General features: G+C 37.7%; 1 protein-coding gene and 1 non-coding gene across 15 annotated transcripts in view; one reads left to right on the forward strand and one right to left on the reverse strand.

Moving 5' to 3' along the window:
* The first annotated feature begins 455 nt into the window (after nt 1–455).
* RALGAPA1 (Ral GTPase activating protein catalytic subunit alpha 1) overlaps nt 456–15,719 on the forward strand; it is a 214,175-nt gene continuing 198,911 nt past the window's right edge. For all 14 annotated transcript variants that reach the window (XM_086363567.1, XM_086363565.1, XM_086363574.1 and 11 more), the window contains exon 1: nt 456–971. In XM_086363567.1, the coding sequence (XP_086219693.1) occupies nt 866–971 (106 nt within the window). In that variant the 5' untranslated portion in view covers nt 456–865. The remainder of the gene's footprint in view (nt 972–15,719) is intronic.
* LOC147349247 (U6 spliceosomal RNA) lies at nt 11,844–11,950 on the reverse strand. The gene has a single exon (XR_015150747.1). It is a non-coding gene; the product is annotated as a U6 spliceosomal RNA (small nuclear RNA).

Here is a 15,719-nt window from a genome sequence, read left to right on the forward strand (position 1 = left end):
TTATTAACCATCACTTTGCAATATAAACAAAAATTCTGTATACAAAATTCAAATTACGGAAATGGGGTGTTAAAAACAAAGCCTTCAGAAATGGCGTCTAAAATACACTGCACATCTACTCTGATGTTCTGGAACTATGTTCTTAAGTTACATAGTAAATAGCAGGGACAGGAGGAGGACCTTTAAAAACAGACTACTCTGGGGGCTTGGCTAGAAGACCCTGCTTTCAAAGGCGCACGCAGGATTTTCCTTCCCTGACTTCCCCAGGCTACTCCTCTGGCTACTTACACAGAAAACTAAAGGAAGGTAATGCCACGGGTGACCTCATGCTGGCGTGACGTCAAGAACTCTTGACGTCAGAAGGCGGTTGCCACGGGGACCATTCGCCACCGACGGCAAAGTCGTGAAACCCCATCACCACACTCCGTCTCCTTGGCGGCTGCTAAAGAAGATTTAACCTTAAGGGGGCCTCAGGGAGAGACGAGTGCTGCCGCTGCCGCCGACAGCCGCACCTCCGCGGCTACGGGTCCTGGGTGCCCGGCCCTGGCCTGTGACGGCGAGCGGCGGCCGCAGGGAGCGGCGGCGGCGGCGGGCGACCCGCCCGGGTCTCCGTCCCTCCGTGCAGAACTGGAAGAGGGGAGCCGCCATATTGGAGCTAGAGGCGAAGGTGCCTTGCAGACGCCGCGCGAGTCGGGTGGAGGTGGCGGCCCTGGCCTTGGTCTGGGAGGAGTCGGCCGCGCCGGGGCCCGCAAGGCTGGGGAGTGAATGAGCCGCTCGCAGTAGTCTCCTCCCCGCCCACTCTCTCCACTTTCCGCCGCTTTGACCTGGCCGGGAGGGGGCCGGAGTCGGCCGTGGCGGCGGCAGGATGTTCTCCAAGAAGCCGCACGGGGACGTGAAGAAGTCTACCCAGAAGGTGCTGGATACCAAGAAGGACGCGCTGACCCGCCTGAAGCACCTGCGCATCGTCATTGGTGAGGGGCGAGGGGTGACGGCGTCTGGAGGCCTGGGTTGCTCGGCCTTCCCTCTTCTGGGAGCCCCTGGGGACTCTCCCTTCGGCCCTGGCGCGATGCGCTAGTGGAGGGCGAGGCATCGCCTCTACAGAGACGCGGGAGGGCGGATAATTTGGGGAAGGGAACACTTGGTAGTTGGCAAACGCTAATCACACACAGGGTTACCTCGTTTTGAGTTAATAGCCCTAACTGTTTTAAAAACACTTACTATTCAACAACTTAGATTATTTTTAGACTTTCTGGAGACTTGTTGTTGCAGATAATGGTGTTTATAGGATATGTTTGTCAGATGACTACCGCCATCCCCACCCAAGTGAAAAGAAAAAAAAACTCAGACAATATAAACCCTAATCTTTCAAGTTTCTTGGCTAAGGAGGGCAAGGAGGAAGCAGTTACACCTCTTTGGGAAGTGGGTGGTTCCCTAAAAGCTTGTGGGAAAGAGCCCCGCCCTTGTTAATGCACCTTGTTCATAATTACTATCATTTAGAGGGAGAGCTATGATTAATTGTAGAAAACAAGGTAGTTTATAGCTTCCTTTTCTTTTGGAAAATCATACAGCATTCTATTTCTAAATAAAATTTTCTTACCGTCTGTTATCTTTTCTTTTGCGTCCTACCGAACTACTCTTGAATTGTGGATATAGGGTTAAATGAGTTTAACCCACTCATTTTGGATCACTTGGTAATTTCGTGGGCCAATAGGCTGTAACAGTATTTATGGAACAACTAGTCCAGAACTTGGATCTTTTTATACGAAATTTGAGGTGAAAAGGAAAGTTTGCCTTTGTTGATACAGACAGTTAATGGCAGAACGAGTTTAGAACCCAGATGCCTGAATCCTAGTCCAAGGTTTATCATCTAAGGCTCTCTTCGTAAGGAATGTTCCTTTTGAAAAGTGACGTTTATACAGTGAATTAAGTCTTTTATTTGAGGTGCATGTTTCACTACCATGTGGTTTACTCACACCAACAGGATGCTACCAGTACCCAACCTTTGTATGACACTTTACTGTGTACAGAGTTATTTCACATAAGTGGTAACTGATCCACACAATAACTTTAGAGTTAGTTAAATTCTTCTTCTTCTTCTTCTTCTTCTTCTTTTTTTTTTTTTTACAACTAAGAGAGCTGAAGTTCGGGACTGTTACCTGGTCATCCAAGTATTAGGAGGCAGAGTCAGAGCCGGAACCCAGATTTCATGTCTCCCGTTTGTTTTTTACTCTTTCTGCATTTATGGCAGCAAATCTGTATCCCAAGTAAATTATATTTATTCTTGTGTAATAGTAAGAAAGCGATTAAGTCCAGTTTAGCAATGTAAAAAGATATTTTTTCAAGAAAGAAAATATTTTCTAGACACAGTTGACATTGTGGTCTTTACATTTTACTTGAGAGTTAAGCCATTGAAGAAAAAATTTGGCTAGGAGACTGTGACAGGTAAAGTTAATGTGTAGGAGATTTACCACAGATAATGGCAGTTTGAAATTGAGGACAATGATATTTGATAACCTACTTAGGACAAGATGTAGGTTGGGTAATGGCAGAGCTCTAAAATTGAATTCCAATAGAGTATTGACATTTTCTGAATTAATTGCCATGGTTCGTTAGTTAAGGAATGGTTTGTTTATAATTCTTTGGCCTTAGAAGTTTTTTTCCCACCCTGGAGACATGATCTGAATGAAGAGGTATCAGGTATTTTGTAGGGCCTAGCTTTCTCAGTTTGAAAACAAAACAGTGTTTGTTTAAAAAAAAAAAAAAACTTTGCTTTTTAGTAATTTATTATTATTTTTTTAAAGGAGCATATACTATCTATAATCATTTAAAATATTCTTAAGAACTTTCAAATGGAGGACTCTGTTTTCAGACTCCCTGCCCTGTGAGTGAAGCAGGTCCATATAGAGAGATTACTGCACTCATTTTAGGACAGTAACTCTCAACAGGGACTGTTTTGCTCCTCTGAGGACAATGAGAATGTCTGGAGACACTATTGATTGTCACAACTATGGAGAGGTGCTTCTGGCATCTAGTGGGTAGCAGGTCAGCTGAACATCTTGAAATGCTCAGGATAATCCCTCACAACAGTATTCTAGCTCCAAATGGCAAGAGTGCTGAAGTAAACCTTGTCAAATGTAGAACAAAAAACATGGACCTCTAAGTACTATACTTGGTTCTAACAGTTAATTGAATTAAATATTCTGTATTTCTGAGTGGTCACTGTGACTTTGAAATATAATTAGTATAATTCCTAGGCAAATGAGTAGGGGAGGGTAGAACTGCAAAGACTGAAAGATGTCTTAAGGGTCTCCCGTTTCGCAGATGGGAGAGCCACTTCCAATCCTTTTTGCAAGTTAGGTGCAGGTTTTATTAATACATAACCACTATAAGGAAACTAGTTTGCAGAATAGGGTATTCCCAGTTACACAGGATTTTGATTTTTTTTGGTTCCATCTAAACTGTATTTTTAACCTTTAAATTAAACTGCCATTCACTAAGGGTATTTTTAGAATTCAGTGCTTACCAGTATGCTGCTGCTGCTGCTGCTGCTAAGTCGCTTCAGTCGTGTCCAACTCTGCAACCCCATAGAAGGCAGCCCACCAGGCTCCCCCGACCCTGGGACTCTCCAGGCAAGAACACTGGAGTGGGTTGCCATTTCCTTCTCCAATGCATGAAAGTGAAAAGTGAAAGTGAAATCACTCAGTCGTGTCAGACTCTTCGAGACCCCATGGACTGCAGCCCACCAGGCTCCTCCATCCATGGGATTTTCCAGGCAGGAGTACTAGAGTGGGGTGCCATTGCCTTCTCAGGCGTACCAGTATATGAGAACATAATTTAAGCATCTTATGTAAACCTTTGTCCTGGCATGTATTCCCACTGAAGGACAATTCCAGCTGAATTTATAGAACTTGGAGGATTTAGATTTAAATCTACTGTGTTTATTGATAGTGTTGTATATTTGATTTTTAGGAACTGGAAGTTAGAATTATTACAGACTAGAAATAAAACCTTGTCTAGTTGCTAAAGTTTCATATTATCATCTTGCTCTGCCCCATCCCCCCGCCTTTTCCCCCCCGCAAGGAATGGCCTTAAGATGACGCTAAGCACATAATTTAGTATCTAACAAGTGGCTAGCATAATGCTTAGCATATAATGGATATTGACTAAATGTTAATTTTCTTGTATGTCGTGGTAACAGTTCAGTCGTCTTGGCTTAAAAAAAGGTAAGTGCTTACCTAGCTAATATATTGATTATTTTGGCTCATTCTTTCTAGTAACTTTATTGAGGTGTAATTGATAAATGATATGTCACACAAATTTAAAGCATATAATTGAATGCTTTTTAAAAAGTTGAAGTATGGCGATACACAATATTGTATAAGTTACAGGTGTACAATATAGTGATTCACAGTTTTTAAAGGTTATACTCCATTTATAGTTATAAAATTGGCCATATTCCCCATGTTACGCAGTGTGTCCTTTTAGCTTATTTTATGCATAGTAGTTTGTACCTAATCTTCTACCCCTATCTTGCCCCTCTCCCCTTCCCTCTGCCCACTGGTAACTACTACTATGTTCTCTGTGAGTCTGCTTCTTTTTTTGTTACATTTGCTGGTTTGTTTTATTTTTTCGATTCCACATACAAATAATATCTCATATTTGTCCTTCTCTGACTTATTTCACTTAGTGTAATACCCTCCAAGTGCATCCATGTTGCTCCAAATGGCAAAATTTCATTCTTTTTTATGGCTAAGTAGTATTCTGTTGTGGGAGAAGGCAATGGCAACCCACTCCAGTTTTCGGAAAATCCCATGGGAGGAGCATCGTAGGCTGCAGTCCATGGGGTCGCTAAGAGTCGGATATGACTGAGTGGCTTCACTTTCACTTTTCACTTTCATGCATTGGAGAAGGAAATGGCAACCTACTCCAGTGTTCCTGCCTGGAGAATCCCAGAGATTGGGGGAGCCTGGTGGGCTGCCATCTGTGGGGTCGCACAGAGTCGGACACGACTGAAGCGACTTAGCAGCAGTAGCAGCAGCAGTATTCTGTTGTATATATACACCACATCTTCTTTATTCCTTCATCCATTGATGGACACTTAGATTGCTTCCATATCTTGGCAATTGTAAATAATGCTGCTGTGAACACTGGGCATAATTGAATACTTCTTGACATACATACACTTTGTGAAGCCATCATGACATCATGATTAGGAATATAGTCAGATAATCAAGAAACAAATGACATCTGTAATCTCCCAGTTTCCTTTTACCCCTTTGTAATCCCTTCCTCTGACCCTTACTTCCCTGCTATCCTACCCCAGGGCAACCATTGATCTGTTCTCCTCTACGTTAGTTTGTGTCTTTTATATACATACGTGTGTATGTATGTGTGTGCATGCCTGCACGCACACACTCAGTTCTGTCTGACTCGTTGTGACCCCTTGGACTGTAGCCCGCCAGGCTTCTGTGTCCATGGGACTTCCCAGGCAAGAACACGGAATGGGTTGCCATTTCCTACTCCAGGGGATCGTCCCAACCCAGGGATCAAATCCAGGTCTCTGACATGTCCTGCGTTGGCACTGTGCCACCTGGGAGGCCCATGCATAACATATACATGGAATTAACAGTGCTTACTCTTATGGATTGGTTTCTTTTACTCAGCACACTTTGAAATTCCTCTATATTTGTTGTGTGATGATGTGTCTGTAATACATTGCTCTTACTGCTTTTACTGTATGGATATGCTATAATTTGATTGTCCCAGTCACATGTTGATGAACATGTGGGTTTTCAGTTTTCAACTATTACATGTAAAATTGCTGTGAGGTACACCTATTGTGTAGACATATGCTTTCTTTTCTCTTGGAGTCAATACTTAGGAATGGAATGGATGAATCCTATGGCAGTTGTATTTTTTTAAAACAAATGTATTGTTTCTTGGTTTTTTTTTTTTTTTTTTTTTAACCAGTTTACAGTCTCACAAATAGTATATGAGAGTTATAGTTCCTGTAGAAATGCACCAATACCACCAGATATGGTATTTCTTTTTCTTGTCAGTTCAGTTCAGTCGCTCAGTTGTGTCCGACTCTGCGACCCCATGAACTGCAGCGTGCCAGGCCTCCTTGTCCATCACCAACTCCCTGAGTTTACCCAAAGCCATGTCCATTGTGTCGGTGATTCCATCCAACCATCTCATCCTCTGTCATCCCCTTCTTCTGCCCTCGATCTTTCCCAGCATCAGGGTCTTTTCCAGTGAGTCAGCTCTTCCCATCAAGTGGCCAAAGTATTGGAGTTTTGGCTTCAACATCAGTCCTTCCAAAGAACACCCAGGACTGATCTCCTTTAGAATGGACTGGTTGGATCTCCTTGCAGTCCAAGGGACTCTCAAGAGTCTTCTCCAAAACACAGTTCAAAAGCATCAGTTCTTTGGCATTCAGCTTTCTTTATAGTCCAACTCTCACATCCGTACATGACTATTGGAAAAACCATAACCTTGACTAGATGAACCTTTGTTGGCAAAGTAATGTCTCTGTTTTTGAATATGCTATCTAGGTTGGTCATAACTTTCCTTCCAAGGAGTAAGCGTCTTTTGATTTCATGGCTGCAGTCACCATCTGCAGTGATTTTGGAGCCCCCAAAAATAAAGTCAGCCACTGTTTCCACTATTTCCCCATCTATTTGCCATGAAGTGATGGGACCAGATGCCATGATCTTAGTTTTCTGAATGTTGAGCTTGAAACCAACTTTTTCACTCTCCACTTTCACTTTCATCAAGAGGCTCTTTATAGTTCTTCACTTTCTGCCATAAGGGTGGTGTCATCTGCATATCTGAGGTTATTGATATTTCTCCTGGCAATCTTGATTCCAGCTTGTGCTTCCTCCAGCCCCGCGTTTCTCATGATTTACTCTACGTATAAGCAGGGTAACAACGTACAGCCTTGACGTACTCCTTTTGCTATTTGGAACCAGTCTGTTGTTCCATGTCCAGTTCTAACTGTTGCTTCCTGACCTGCATACAGGTTTCTCGAGGCAGGTCAGGTGGTCTGGTATTCCCATCTCTTTCAGAATTTTCCACAGTTTATTGTGATCCACACAGTCAAAGGCTTTGGCAAATTACTGTTTCCCTGATATCTGATAACATTGAACTTCTTTTCACATGCTTATTTGCCATTGTATATGACTTCTTTGATGAAATCAAGTTCAAATCTTTCACCTATTTTTAAATTGAACTGTTTGCTTTCTTACCCAGTTTTGAAGATTCTGAATATATTCTGTATGTGTGCTGAGTCACTTCAGTCACATCTGACTCTTTGCAATCATATGGACTGTAGCCCTCCAGGCTCCTTTGTCCATGGGATTCTCCAGGCAAGAATACTGGAATGGGTTCCTGTGCCCTCCTCCAGGGGATCTTCCCCACCCAGGAGTCGAACCTGCGTTTCTTATGTCTCCTGAATTGGCAGGCAGGTTCTTTACCAACCCTAACGCCACCTGGGAAACCCTGTATTCTGTATATAAGTACTTTATCAAATACATGATTTGCAGAGTCGTTTTTTTTTTAAATATTATCTTTTAATTCGCTTAACATTTTATTTGAATGAATAGGAATTCTTAATTTTGATTAAGTTCATATATCAACTTTTTCTTATATGGTTTGTATCTGAAACCTTTGCCTAAGTCCAAGATCATAAAAATTTTCTCCTATGCTTTCTTCTAGAGCTTTATCATTTTAGGATCTATGTCTGCGACCCATCTTGAGTTAGCTGTGAATATAGTTTGAGATATGGAAGGATTTTTTTTTTTGCACATGGATCTCCAAGTGTTCTAGCACCATTTGTTGAAAAAGACTTCCCTTTCTCTGCTGAATTGCCTTTGTACTTTTTCCAAAATTCAGTTGTCTCTATATGTATAGAATTATTTTGGGACTCTTTTGTTCTGGTGATCTGTTTGTCTGTGTTGCTGCCTATACCACAGTGCTTTTTATTGTTGTTGTTGTTATTATAACTTGATAGTAAATCTTGAAATTAGATGGTATAGACACTCCAACTTTTTTCTTCCTTACCAAAGGTTTTTTTTTTTTTTGCTGTGGGAGAAGGGAGCTATGCCTTGTCTTTTAACTTTCCATAAGATTAGCTTGTCAATGTCTAAAATAAATAAATGAATAAATAAAAAATTTTGCTGGGAATGAGATTGTTATGAATCTGTAGATGAAGAAGGTATGTTTCTTTGTTTTATATGCTGCTGCTGCTGCTAAGTCGCTTCAGTCGTGTCCGACTCTGTGCAACCCCATAGATGGCAGCCCACCAAGGCTCCCCCGTCCCTGGGATTCTCCAGGCAAGAACACTGGAGTGGGTTGCCATTTCCTTCTCCAATGCAAGAAAGTGAAAAGTGAAAGTGAAGTCGCTCAGTCGTGTCTGACTCCCAGCAAACCCATGGACTGCAGCCTACCAGGCTCCTCTGTCCATTTGGTTTTCCAGGCGAGAGTACTGGAGTGGGGTGCCAGGGCCTTTTCTGTTGTTTTATATAGACCTCCTTTAATTTCTCTAGCAGTGTTTTGTATTTTTTAATATACAGGTCTTAAATGCATCTTTTGTCAGTTATCCCTAAATATTTTGTACTTTTTATATCCTTGTAAATTGTATCTTCATGACTATTTCTGATAGTAAAATACAGTTGATTTTTATATATTGAGCTTATATCCTGAAACTGTGCTAAATTCACTTGTTCTATTAGTATTATATAGATTTCATTGAATCTTTTACATACATGAACTCATTAATAGAGCCTTTAAGTCTTCTTTTTAATCTGGATGCCTTTGTATCTTTTTCTTGTTTTATTGCACTTACTGGAATTTCTAGTACAGTGTAGAATAGAAGTGGTGAGAGTGGATATCCTTGTCTTTTTATTGATCTTAAGGGTAAGGTGATCTATTTTTAAACTAACCATGTAATATCATGTTCATTGTAGGCTTTTGAATAAATGTTCTTTGTCATGTTGAGAAAGTCTTACTCTTTTAGTTTGCTGAGAGTTTTCATCAAGAATGGATACTAGGTATGTCAAATGCTTTTTTCTGTTTCTGTTGAGGTTAACAGGTTTTTAAATTTTTTTTCATTTTGTTTTTTAAAGATTTTGTTGTTGTTAACTTTTTTTAAAGTCTCTATTGAATTTGTTACAGTATTGCTTCTGTTGTTTATGGGTTTTTTTTCTGGCCTTGAGGCATGTGGGGTCTTAACTCAAGACTAGGGATTGAGCCCACACCCCCTGCACTGGGACGCAAAGTCTGAACTAACCCATGGACCACCAAGGAAGCCCCTCATTCTGTCAATATGATAAATCCCAGTCTGGATTTTCAAATGTTGGATCAACTCTGCAGTCCTCTGTAAGCCTAAGTTAATTGTGACATCGTGTCATTTTCATATAATGTTGGATTTTATATGCTAGAATGTTTGTAATTTTGTAGTTATGTTTATGGGGGATATTACTTTTCTTGTATTTTGCTTTTTTTTTAACATAATGTTAGCCTTATAGTATTAATTGAGAAACATTCCTTTCTTTTTCGTTTTCTGGAAATTGTTCATAGAAAATTTGTATCTTTTTTTTTTTCTCGTGAACATTTGGTAGACTTCACCAATGAAGCCATCTAGATACGGAGTTTTCTTGGAAGGAAGGTTTTTAACTACTTTAATAGGTAGAGGGCTGTTTGGGTTATGTGTTTCTTCTTGAAACAGAAGTTTGTGTCTTTTCAAGAAATTTTCTTATTTCATATTAAGTTGTCAGATTTATAGGTATAAAGTTGTTCATAATGCTTCCTGTTGTTCTTTGATATCTATAGAATCTGTGATGATGTCATCCCTCATTCCTGATATTGATAATTTATCTTTTTTTCCTAATCAGTCTGGCTGGATGCTTATCACTTTTACTGATCTTCTAAAAGAACCAGCTTGTGACTTCATTGATTTTTCTCTATTTAATAGATTTCTGCTTTGGTCTTTATTATTTCTTTTTCCTCCTTAGTTTTAGTTTAATTTGCTCTTTTCCTAGTTTCTTTAAGAGTAAACAGGTTATTAATTTGAGACCTTTTTTCTTTATAATGTATGTATATGTTGATAGAAATTTTCTCTAAACAGTGTCCTACAAATTATGGTATTTTGTATTTTCATTTTCATCTAGGTCCAAAATGCATTCTAATTTCTCTTTTGATTTCTTCTTTGATCTATGGGTTATTAACCTGTGTGTTCTTTAGCTTCAAATATTGGTGGAATATCCTGATATCTTTCTGTTATTGATTTCTGTGATAATTTCATTATTTTCAGAAAACATATGTTTTGTGACTTGAATTCCTCAAAATTTATTGAAATATGATAGCCCGGAATATGTTTTAACTTGATGGATGTTTCATATTTACTTGAAAACAGTATATATTCTGCTGTTGTTGGGTTGAGTGTTTGAAAAGTGTCAGGACAAGTTGTTTGATAGTATTGTTCAAGTCTCCTATATCCTTGCTGAATTTCTTTCTCCTTGTTTTATGAATTATTAAACATGGGGATGTGAAATTTCTGACTGTAATTGGAGTTTGTCTCTTTCTTTTTAAGTTCTATCAGATTTTGCTTAATGTATTTTGAAGCTCTGTTACTAGGTTTCTAAACATTTGGGATTATTATCTCATCTTTATAAATTGACTTCTTTTGCCTTATGAAATGATCTTTATCTGTGGTAATAACCATTGCTCTGGAATCTACTTTAATAGTGATATAGACTTTTGCTTTCATTGACTAGCATTACTAGGATATGTATTTTTCTGGTTTTAATCTGTTTTGTTGCATTTATATAAAGAAGATTTTTTTTGGAGCCAGCATATATGTTTAAATCTTAATTTTTAATATAATGTAATCCTGGCCTTTTAATTAAGATAGTTGGATGACTTTTGTTTTCTTTGTCACTGTGCTGTACCTTACATTCCCAGAACTTATTTATAACTAAAAATTTATACCTTTTCACCCTCTTCACCCATTTTCCCCTCATACTCACTGCCTCAAGCACCATTCTGATCTGTTTGTGTGAGTTTGGTTTTTAGATTTCACGTGTAAATGAGATCATACAGGATTTCTTGCTCTGTCATTTCACTTAGCGTAATGCCCTCAAAGTCTGCCTATGCTGTAGCGAACGACAGTATTCGGTAGAATTCACCATTGAAGCCAGCTGCTTCTGGATGTTTCTTTGTTGGGATACTTTTGATTAGTGATTTAGTCTTCTTACTCTTAATTGTTCTGTTCAGATTCAGACCGGTAACTTATCATTTAGAACTGGATGATGTATAATTAAAGTCATTATTGATTTGTTTGAGTTGATTTAAATTTGTTGTCTTTGTTATATTTGTCTGTTATCTTGCTTTTTTCTATTTGGCTTATCTTTTCATGAAAAGTGAAAGTGAAGTCGCTATGTTGTGCCCAACTCTTTGTGACCTTATGGACAGTAGCCTGCACCAAGCTCCTCTGTCCATAGGATTTTCTAGGCAAGAGTATTGGAGTGGGTTGCCGTTTCCTTCTCCAGGGAATCTTCCCAACCCAGGGATCAAACCCAGGTCTCCCACATTGTAGACAGATGCTTTACCCTCTGAGCCACTAGGAAGCCACCATCTATCTTTTCATAGTTCTCTTTTTTTGCCCTTTTTTTGTATTAGTTGAATAAATGTATGATTTTTTTACATTTTTCTTTTATTGTCTTAATTAGCTATAATCTTTTAATATTTTACTGGTTGATTTAAGATTTATAATTAATATTTTCAACTTACCAGAGTCTATTTACTATTTAAGTAATACACTGTACCACTTCTTTTTTTTTTTTTTTAATATGGAACGCTTCACAAATTTGCGTGTCATCCTTGTGCAGGGGCCATGCTAATCTTCTCTGTATCGTTCCAATTTTAGTATATGTGCTGCCGAAGCGAGCACTGTACCACTTCTTGTATAAGAACTTTACAAGAGTTTACTTTCATTTGTCTTCCCACACTTTATACTTTTTTGATCATACATTTACTTACACATTTTGTCTAAACAAGCAGTTATCTTTTAAGGACTTCTAAATAATGAAGAGAAAGATATGTATTTACCCATTTAGTGCCATTTTCAGTACTCTTCATTCCTTTGCAGAGAGATTTCTATCCATCCAGCATCATTTTGTTTTTGTTGGATTTCCTTTAACATTTCTTGTGTAATGATGCTCTTCTGGTGATGGATTCTTTACTTTTTTAATGTCAAAATCTATATTTTGCTTTCTTATTTGAAAGATGTTTTGCTGCAATTGGAATTCTAGGTTGATGGCTTTTCTCCTTAGTCTTTTAAATAAAGATTTTGCTCCACTGTCTTTTTGCTTGCATTGTTTCTGAGAAGAAGTCTGCTTTCCCCTTATCTTGTATATCTTCTTTCTTCTCTTTTTTTCTGGCTACTTTTAACACATTATTGAGCATGGAATTTTTGCTGAAACTAATGCCTGTGGCATTAATACATCTCTGACCAATGCTCAATACTGTGTTAAGATTTTCTCTTCATCACTTGTTTTGAACAATTTAATTATGATGTGCAGTGGTGTAGTTTTCTCAATATTTCTTGCCATAGAATCATCGAGATGCTTAGATTTGTAGGTTTAGCATTTTCATAAAGTTGGTAAACTTCTGGGCCATTTTTTCCCAGTTATTTCTCCCCTCCCTTCTTTTATTTTTTTGTTTGACTTATTGGCATATAAAAAGGTATTAATATCAGGCTCATCTATTAGGAAGTATTATATTGGAAGACCTTATAGCTTTTGAAAAAGAACTGATATTCTTTCCATTTTTTTTAGATTCTTTTTTCTGTGTTTTATCTTGGGTAGTTCCTATAGCTACTCCTCAAATTCACGAGTCTTTTCTTTTGCTATATTAGTCTGCCATCCCACTGGTTTATTTTTCATCTCAGATATTGTAGTTTTTATTTACTTCTTTGTGTATGTGTTGTCTGTGTGCATATAAAATTATATCATCTGTATATTTTCTTAGCTTCTTGAATATAGAATACAAGTAAAATACCCTCTGTAATATTCTCTGCTCATCCTAACATCTCTATCTATTCTGGGTCAGTTTCTGTCAGTTGGTTAGTCTCATCCTGGGTTATTTTTCCTGCTTGTTTTAATGCTGAGTTATCTTTGGATGTCTCATTGTGAATTTTGCCTTCTTAGCCTCAAAGTATTTCTATATTTCTGTAAATTCTTGAGCTTTTTACTGAGATGCTGTTAAATTACTTGAAAACACTTGGATTATTTCAAGTCTTGCCTTTAGAGTTTGTTGAGTGGATCCATCTAAGGGTAATTATGTATTATGAGGCAATACCTTCATGAATATTCCATTCAGTGCCCCACAGGTATGAGGGATTTTTTCATAGCCCAGCTCTTGGGAACAGGCACTGTTCGCCAGCTTATGGGAGCCTCTGGCACTGTTCTCTCATATTCCCTCACATAGTTCTTTTTCCTGTCTTGGCACGTTTCCTTGCACGTATTTATGCTCAGACTGAAAGGAAACCTCCTCCAGTCTTCTAGGATCTTACTGGGTATGGCCCTTTCATCTTTGGTACTTTTGTCATGTGGACTCTAGTTACTTTGGTTTCCTTGGACTGTCAGCTCATTTTCTCAACTCGGTTTCCACTGGTTCTGCCTAGATTCCCTTTTCTCTCAGCGTGGCCTGTAAACTCTTAAGTCAGTAAACTGGAGCTGTCAAAGGTATACTTCATTTGTTTGCCATCTGTCAGGAATGACTTTCCCTATCTGATGTCTGTACCTGCTTGAAACATACAAACCAAAGAACAGAAAAACCCCTGAAACATAAACAATTTTCAGAACATTGGACATCAGATGCTGATAATAAGTTCTCCTAAATGAATGAGACTGAAAATTGGATTCATAGTCATTCAACTTGGCCCCTACTTTTTAACATTTTTATATTTAGAGAAGAAATTTATGGTCAGTTGACTATTGATTATATCTGTGAAAAATATTTAATTGTTCTCTAATCTTAATATATCAATGTTTTCAAAAAGAAAGTTGGATTAAAATATCTTCAATCAGGAAAATGAGAAACTAGTGTTCATTAGATATAAAAAGTAATGTATAAAGACAGAAACAAGTATTGTTTATGTTCATTAAGTAAATAACTTGAAAGCAGTTTAGATTAACTTGGAACAGCTATGCCTGGAAATCTGAAAATGTATAGGAATCACTGTGAACTGTGAACTGTAAACTGCATATAAAAATAAACTAAGTTGATATTTGAATATGTTTTTAGGATTCGATATGCAAAGTTAATAAGTAATCCTATATACATGTCATTAGACTTTTTATTGTTCTTTTTTTTTAAATTTTATTTTATTTTTAAACTTTACAATATTGTATTAGTTTTGCCAAATATCGAAATGAATCCGCCACAGGTATACCTGTGTTCCCCATCCTACACCCTCTTCCCTCCTCCCTCCCCATACCAAACTCTTTATATTCTTTAGTTTGACTCTTGAACTGTTTTATCTTTGTATATTTACAAAGAAGTGATATACTGAGTAGATTATTTACATAAACAATGTTACTGATTAATTTGCTTAGTAAACCAAACTGTTGCATAATATACAATTTTTTTTTGTATTTTTGCATTAACACTTTTTTTATTAAGGATTTTATTCCATCCAAAGAATTTTGCATGGCTTATAGGACTGAATAAAATGTAGACTAGAACAATTAGTGATAAATAGCTGAATAGCCATTACTTAAAGGTAACATCATCAGGTTCCAGAGATGAGCTGGTTATAGCTATAAGGCACTGAACTTAATTCTTAGATTTCCTGGCAGCCAAAGTAAAAAGAGAAGCATGTTGAGTTACAAGTTTACAGTGTCTTAGAAAAGAAAGCATACTTTCTTTTTTTAGTTAAAACTTTTTATTCTGAGTTCAATCACAATTTGTGTATATACGTACGTTCATATATTATCTAATGTCTCTTTTAGAAAGGTCATGTAGTAGAAATAGATTTTGGAGAAAATAGAAAAATAGCCAATTAGTATGTTTGTTAGATCTGTTCTAACAGACAAGATCAAATGTCTACAAATAAATGTCTATAATTTTTTTTTCTATCTGTATAAGTGACATCACCATCTTTTTTTTTTTTTTTTTTTTTTAGAAGTGGAAAACCATGCTTATTTCCATTCTCAGAAAATGCACAACATGTCTAAGGATTTAAGGGTTCTTTGCAACAATTCCATGCCCTATTCCTCCCACACTGGGTCCTCAAGCTGAAAGTACAAGTTCGGGAAATGGTACCCATAGAGTTTCTCCTCTCTTATTTTCATTTTTTTTTTTTTTTATGTCTATCACAGGGCTACCATTAGGATTAAATAAGACAAAGTATGTGAAATTGCCCTGCATATCACCTGCTCAATATGGGATTTCAGTGGTGATTTTTTTTTTTTTTATTGCCGTACCTCATTTTACTGTGCTTTGCTTTAGTGAGCTTTATAGATACATGTTGTTTTTTTTTTTTCCTTGTTAATTTTCTGTTTAGTTGATCTATCCATAAGTGTGAGTGGGGTATTAAAGTCTCCCACTATTATTGTGTTATTGTTAATTTCTCCTTTCATACTTGTTAGGATTTGTCTTACATACTGCGGTGCTCCCATGTTGGGTGGATATATATTTATAATTGTTATATCTTC

This window comes from Bos grunniens, chromosome 21 (assembly GCF_055505025.1).
Source record: "Bos grunniens cultivar Pamir isolate PY7600 chromosome 21, Bosgru_T2T1.0, whole genome shotgun sequence".
NCBI lineage: Eukaryota > Metazoa > Chordata > Mammalia > Artiodactyla > Bovidae > Bos > Bos grunniens.